We start from the raw sequence: 7,632 nt of genomic DNA on the forward strand, positions 1-7,632 counted from the left end.
CCCCCCCGACACTAATGTTGAAAGAGATCTGTTAAGGAAAGGCAAAGGCCAGTCCTCGGCATGCAAAATGCAGCGGAAGACATACAGGAGAGGGAGATGGAGGAGTTACAAGGCTGACAGTTTGCAAAAGGCCGACTGACTGACCTTGCCGCTGCCCTTCTAAAGGGGATCTTGCCCCTCTTCAACGTGCCTTTTCTACCCCATCCCCAGCAGTGCCACTGGTACTCATCAAATCCTGATGACCTGGTTCGGTGAGCTAAAACCACTAAGAACTAATCCGTTTTTTTCTTCTGCTGCTGCTAAAGGCTGAGCTTTCTACCAGTTTAACTCCCCAACTCCACCTCACGTGAACTGCTAGGTGACAGCCAGTGTCAGTTCAAGGCAAGCAAGAGCAGCGTGCAGCCAGGGGAGCGGGGACACTCTTTTTTTAGCAGCTAAGAGCCCAAATTAGCTGCGATGTCAAACCACACCCTCAGGTCTCTGATGGCTGGGGAGACTAAAGACATGGTGGAGAGGGCAAAGGAGAGACAGGAAAAGCGTGAAATCAAAACAGACCCAAGGATAAAGAGAATACGCATACTAGATGCAAAGTAGGGGCTGGACTGTGAGTGTTGATCGTGGGAACAGATGGAGAGATAGAGAGAGAAATGACACCCATTACGCTCAAAATCGTATGTGTGAGAGAGGGGGAGAGGAGAGGGGAGGGGAGAGACAGAGCGCGGTGGGAGAGACGGAATTCGCAAGACAGGAAAAAGATTTGCAGAAAATAATGGTTTAAGAAAAACTGGGATCGGAACCTACTGTTCACTGGAAAATCACAGTCTAGTTGTATCAGCGTGGTTAGAAAAGAGCGATCCTTTGAAAAAGAGCTCAAGACTTCCTCTTTTAACGTTTGGCGCTTGCAAGGATCACCTGCCCTTCGTACATTGCATAGTCACACAAAAAGAGTTAAAAGGTAGAGCGTGACATCGGCTTGGGCCAGCCCAATAAACATTTATTGTATTCTCTAGAAAGTATCAGCTAGAGCCATAACATTGCACAGAATAAACTAGAGCCAAATCAAATAAAATATTCTTCCCGTTCTGCGGAGGATCGAGGTGCAAACAAAAAGACTTTGATACTTCCATGGCTCTCCATTGGCACAGGAACCAGAAAGGAATATTCATTAGATCTGACTATAAATGTTTGTCTCGTGTGGGAGGTCTTAGTATAGTAATATGTATTAGAAACTTGATATTTTTCCAGTCAAGCCTTTCCACTTCTATTTACATATATTTAATTGTAAATATTCATTTTCCTACCTGAAGCACTTTAAATAAATGTACAATAAACACATTCTACACAGGAGGGGAGCAAATAGCTTAGGGGACTTGTGTTCCAGCCTCCCCATCGCTGGTCGGGAGCAACGCAAGATGATCCCTCCTCACAGCTTGTGGGGGGTCTCGTAGATCAAGTTGGTGATCTCACCCTCATTTCTCCTGAACCGGGATCCTCCCCCGCAACCAATAAATCATAATTGACGCAGACTGGCATCTGTGCCAGTAGAAAAGGCGACGGCTGGCAAGGAGATGCCCTCTCACACACAGAAGTGGATTTCTTCAGAGCACAACCAACCTCAGTTTGCAGTCGTGGCAATATACGCTTACCTTTTCCGAGCACCAAAACGCGCGGGCAATAGAACTATGTCTGCTCTGTAACTGCAACTTTATTTAAAACAGAACCGCGTAATGCACAGAAACTCACAGGCGAGATGCCGCCACCTGGCCTCAGCCAAACAGTGCTGTTCGCCACGGTCAGCAGCGGCAGCGCTGCCTTCAGGGGGAAGACGCTTCAGGCCCTTGCAGCGGCGAGGCGGCAGGGAGCCTGGAGCTGCCGTAGCTCTCCCCGAGAATCCCCCCGGTACGCGGCAGCCTTCAGCGGGCACAAACCCACACCACTTACACACCAGGGCTACCGGCGGACCGAAGGGGGGCCTTTGTCCACTGCTGCCACCTAATGCATAGCTGTCGTAGGGTGCATCGCGAGTTCCTCAGATGTATGCAAGAGCCCCAGCTTGTGACAGAAAACTTTTTTTTTTGGTGAAGGAAAGCACGTTTTAGGAAAAGAGAAAGTTTTCCAGTCAGGATGCGCAGATCGAAGGCAACTGAAAGAAGGCTGGAAGCTATTCTTTCAAAAGATGAGGTTAACGAAACCAAATCGATAAAATGGGTAACTGTGTGAGCAAGCATGAAAAAAGCAAGGTCTTACCAGCTGGTCTCACAGAAGATGTAAGTTAGGATGAAGAGATAGGCTTTCACATACTCAAGCCACTCTTTGGGCATGATCCAGAGGCAGTAAGCTTCAAGCTAGAGTACAGGTAAGTAAGAAGCTTTGTAAATTAGTCATACTCGAAGACTCCCCCCAAAGATATCCTGTACCGAATTAACTGAGATCTTGAACGTTATTGCAGTCATACTGACCTACTGCTACAGCACGCATTAATGATTTAATAACATAAAATTGGTGAGCGTTGGTTATGAAAGAATGCTAATAGACCCGGGCAGAAATGCATGTCCTTTGTACCGCTTACCATGAGAAAGTGATACTTAATTGCTACAGTTACATGAATAGCAAAATTAAAATTCTGTTTTCAAGTCGTCGGATTTGATGCCAAACTAAGAGAGGATAATGTTACCTGTTGACTTATGGGGCAATCTGGAAAAGATTAAGAGACAACATCTTATGCTTCATATTTACACCCAGATTAACTATGAATTCATTTTATGAATTGTTGTAGGGTATATTTATAAGGTGAAATTAAGATACCATTTACCTTAATACCGACAGATTGAAGTCAGAGGGACTACAGGAAGTAAGAAAATACTTCTGGAGAATAAAACAAACAGAGTGCCTCTTCTGAAAGTCACATACAGTTTTTTCCGCATAGATTAAAACTTTTTATCATGACAGATCATAAACTGTGAAGTAGTTCTTGTGTCTATCGGAAAATTCTATTTTATGTGTGAATTTCATGTCTTATACATGAGGACAGATCTAACTCTTCTGCTGCATTATTGGAGACTTATCAAAAACAGGATGCTTTTTTCTTGAGAAGATGAAAAGTACAGAGATAAGCAAGGAAATAAAGACTGAAGTTTTAACCAATAATATTTTTGTGTGGTTATCAGAGGAATGTAATAATTAATCTTTTAATCATTCTGAAGATTGTGTGAAATCATAATATCTCATCTTTTCCAGCCTCAACCTGCCATTCTTGATCTGAATTACAAACAATAAGAAAGGAGATGATTTAATGAGCAACTTTGTCATGTTGCCATTTTGCCTTAGTCAAAGGCAAATGTCTAGTTTTGCCTCTAAACTAAAATGGAATAGACTTACGTTTCAACTATGCTCGCAACTGAGGCAAACGTGAATGGAAAAGTTAGGGCTATTTTAAAGCTAGAATCCTGGTGCCTTCACATTTTCACAGAGACATAATTAAACACACACTGTTAAGAAGAAACAAACATTCGTTTACTAGAAAATAAAATCCCTGTTGTGAAGAAACGCACATGCATGAAAAGAAGTCTAAAATTTGACAAATACTAAAGTAAATCCAAAAAGAAAGATTTCAGTCACAATGGCAATAGGTATGTTCATATTATGAAGGAAAAAAAAAGTCAGCATGATTTAATCATACTCAATAAATAGGCACTTCAATAAAGTATATATTTACACCGGCTTTCTGAATGCTAGGGCATCACAAAGTACTATGGCTTTATTACAATGGATGGAAGATGGCAACTACTTAGAACCCAGTGCCAACATGGATTATAACAAATCCAGTGAGTATTTTGTTTTTCAATTATTCATAGAAAATTTAATCCTGATTAAGTATCCTTGGGCAGGAATTCATGGGTAGTTGATGACTGAAACCAACATTTATTTGAAATGCTTCTGTTAATTTAATCTGTGTATATGGCTTAATTATGATTGAATCCTCAATGTAACAGAAATGAATTATATCAGGATTAAAATTCTAGTACCACATCACCCATTCCATTTTGCCTTTTTTTTTTTCTTTAAAAGATGCAAGCCTGCTGTTTTAATTACCTTTATGTTGCTATGTCTTCTAAGCCTCAAATGCTGTTTAGATCTTCATTACTGGATGAAATTTTTAGTTACATTTATTTCAAAAAAAAGGCAGATATAAACCCTATTTTCATTCCCATTAAAATTTTAACCAGTATGAACATTAGTTGCAAAAAAGGCTTTTCTTTTACACCAATAATAAAGGAAAGTTTCTTGCAGTCAGCTGTGAACGTTTTAGATGTGTTTTCTAGAGGACTCTCCCTCTTTGGTTTCCCCTTCTTTTATACTTATACATAAAATGCATTTTCTCTAAAGCATGAAAATAAAAGAACTTGTACTCATCGTTACGCATCACACCAATTTCACAACTGGCCTATTTCAGACTTGTTTGAGCTTGTAGATGTTTTAAGAACTACATTTTGTAAGACCTTCAAACCCAGTATTGATATAAAGTAAGGATATTTTTTGTGGCTGTGAATGGTAGAGAAAAGATTCATTGTACTTTTCTGTGATACAGCTCAACACCACATGCTACACATAAACAATATTTATAAAATTATTCAAATTCTGGACTTCCCACTCCACAATACTTTTAGCAGATTAATCTAGGGACCTTGTCAGATCAAAGGTCTGTGAAGTGCTCTGATATTATCACTCAGTTTTCCAGTGAAACCAATGTATCACACACCTGTGACAAAAATACCTGTATATTTAGGTCATTATTGCACATTTATTACATAATGTATTCTTCCTAAACATCTCAGAAGTGATGTCGATTTTTATGTCCAGAGGATACTGTTAGTGGCAATGTCACTGATGACAGAGAAGATACTTCCCAATATAGGCTGTGAGATAGAAAAAGTCTGTAGAGGATAACCATGGAGATGCACTGACAGAGGATAACACCTATGGTAATAATCTAGAGACAAAAAAAGAGAGAAAAGGAAAAAGTAAGTGAAAAAACCCCAACACCAAACAATCCAAAATACATTTCTATCAGCATACTGTGTCGGTGCTTGAGGTTTAACTTTAAACCTTTTAATACAGCTGCAGTTACAAAAGATTTGAACGTGAATCTCAAGTCCAGGATTCAGACTCTCACACCTGGGTGTTTTTAAATCAGTGGATAGCCCTGGGCAAGTCACATAACCCTTCTGGCGGTCTCTGTTCTGGGGAATTTCAGACTCGCAATTCACCACCCATGCAGTTTCACAAGCAGAGGTGATGTTTAGGTATTCTATTCTTACAACAAACAGAGCAGGGAAAAAAAAAAAAAAAAAGCACGAAAACACTGTGCACTAGCACAGTCATGGAGCTGTGAGGACAGTGGTTTATCAGTCTCACTTAGCCAGACCTCTTTTCAGTGCAAGCCTCTTCATCTGTAAATGCTGCCTTATACCTCTTTTATCAAACGCATAAAGGTAACTACTGTTTCTACGAAAGGAAAAGTCTAAGTTTATGTACAAGAGAGTCTTTTAAAATAGATGTTTTTTCTTAAACGAATATTGTATTTATTGATCACGCATTTCTTTATTATATTGAAGTGTATTTAAAGAATGCATTTAAAGAATTTAAAGAACACGGCTAAATTAACATAATGTAGGAACTGCAGCTGCACACAATGGTTAAACTTGCCCAAACGCAAGAGCAGAGCAACTGTAATCTCCCTTCAGTAAGCTAAAAATCTCAAAATATTGCAAAAATTTCCTTTACTGATCCTACCTCTAGAGATTGTCCCCCTGCCCTGATGATGTTTTCATCAAGCAACAACAAAAAAATCTCTTCATTAGCGGCTCTAGAGGAGTCTCTTTTCTCCCTAGATTTTTTTTTTTTTTTTTTAAAATCAAACGTGGTATTTTATTTACCATGTATTTTTAGTGGAACTTTTTTCTTTTCCTTACATATCCTCTACACAAATAAAAGGTCTGTTTCCGAAAATGCACAGATGGTTATAACCATAAAGAAAAGAAGCAAACTCTACCCTGGAATGAGGTAGTCAACCACCTGAGAATAGTAGTGCGCTTTATCTGAACATGGCAGGCTCCACACACTAGTTCTTTACTTCCCAGTATGTTTAAGCAACCAAGAAACCCAGTGAGTCCACCTTTGTTTTTAACTGTTTAGAGCTTGCAAACCAAGCTACGTATTTGGGCAGATTTCTTAATCTAAAGACTACAGTTCAGCTACAGGTTCCCTGACCTATTTAGCCACATAAAACTTTTAAAGGGTGAAGACTAAAAAGCAAACAACAAAAAAAATCCACGCATTTATCTTTCTACTAGCTTTGTTAAAAGAATCCCCAAGGTGTTTTTAATAAAAAAACAAACAAGCAAACAATAAAACAAAACACCCCCTCCACATTTTCCTTTGACTTAACAATCCCCCCCGCCCTTAACCTAGGAATGATTACCCTTAGATGATTCAAACCCTGTATGCCTTTGTAAAATATGACTCACATTAGCATCAATGAGAGCTGTGTGACTAAGACTTTTCAAGTTGCTTTGGGGTCATAAGATTAACAGCCTAAGAGCATGAGTTTGCTAACAAACACTGAACATGAAGAACAACTACTATTCAAATTCCATCTCTTTTATCTTGCCTGTACATACCTTTTCTCTTTGATATTCTCTGAATATTACAGAAATGGTTGCAAGACATGGGTGGCACAAAAACCAGAGAATGCAGGCCTGAAAGAGAAGGTGAGTATAAGTTATAAAATGACTACATGCCAGTTTAGAAGAAAGAGATGACAGTTAGAGGAACTGCATTTACATTTCTGTCTATTTTATGAACCCATTGTTTAATTTTCAATCAACAGAACGAAAACCACACAATGAAAGGTGGGATTTCTGTTTAAAAAAGCTCTATACTCCTTGTCAAATTAAAATGACTACTGAGAGTATGATGACAGGGTGCAATTTAATCAAATCAGACACTTAAACATTAGCTTTCTTACGGAGGAAAAGAGTTTAGTGCTTCAGTCAACTGCATGCCACAATTATATTTACAGCAGAAGGGATTAGTTTCCCTGATGTAACCCATACTTTGGCAAAGGTGATATAGAACTCCCTTTTCAGCGTGCTTCTCTCCACTGTGATGATCTGGTAAAGACCAGCAGCCAGTGACAAAGCTAGGCAAACTCTGAGCCCAATAAGCAGTCCACTTGCTAAGCCATGGTGTGAATGGTAGCTGTGGTGATTCGTATCTTCAAACTGCTCCCAAATTAATAAAAAGCTCTGGAAAGGAACAACAACAGCAAAGTACATTTAGAATAAACAAGGTTATGCTAAACCTCAATCTTCCCATCACAGATTAAGTTATCCGCACAACTGGCCATGCTCCCCTCCGCTTGTTGGAGACCACCATGTTACACAAAAAAAGCCTAGCCTGAACTGCTTTTTGGGACTACCTATTACTCCAAGTGGAACTGGCAGAAACAGTCTCACTTCTTGCATTCCGTAACTTTTAGAAAGTTTGACAAGTTAAAAGTTTCCTCTAATCTGGATATAAGGAATGTGGCACCTTAGCATAAGGTCCAGAATAATCATCTAGTTAAACAGT

The 7,632-nt window shown here is 39.4% G+C and overlaps 1 protein-coding gene and 1 long non-coding RNA gene across 2 annotated transcripts in view; both read right to left on the reverse strand.

The window, feature by feature from the left end:
* Positions 1 to 381, reverse strand: part of LOC103918273 — a 1,443-nt gene extending 1,062 nt beyond the window's left edge. Inside the window, exon 1 of the long non-coding RNA XR_663685.1 lies at positions 145 to 381. This is a non-coding gene — a long non-coding RNA (uncharacterized LOC103918273). The remainder of the gene's footprint in view (positions 1 to 144) is intronic.
* Positions 382 to 2,601: 2,220 nt separating this feature from the next.
* GPR180 (G protein-coupled receptor 180) overlaps positions 2,602 to 7,632 on the reverse strand; it is a 24,370-nt gene continuing 19,339 nt past the window's right edge. The window contains exons 7-9 of the mRNA XM_009325567.1: positions 7,116 to 7,307; positions 6,681 to 6,758; positions 2,602 to 4,990 (exon numbers count right to left, since the gene is read on the reverse strand). Coding sequence (XP_009323842.1) covers positions 4,832 to 4,990; positions 6,681 to 6,758; positions 7,116 to 7,307 — 429 coding nt within the window. The 3' untranslated portion in view covers positions 2,602 to 4,831. The remainder of the gene's footprint in view (positions 4,991 to 6,680; positions 6,759 to 7,115; positions 7,308 to 7,632) is intronic.

Source organism: Pygoscelis adeliae, unplaced genomic scaffold (genome assembly GCF_000699105.1).
Source record: "Pygoscelis adeliae isolate BGI_AS28 unplaced genomic scaffold, ASM69910v1 Scaffold56, whole genome shotgun sequence".
In the NCBI taxonomy this organism is placed as follows: Eukaryota; Metazoa; Chordata; class Aves; order Sphenisciformes; family Spheniscidae; genus Pygoscelis; species Pygoscelis adeliae.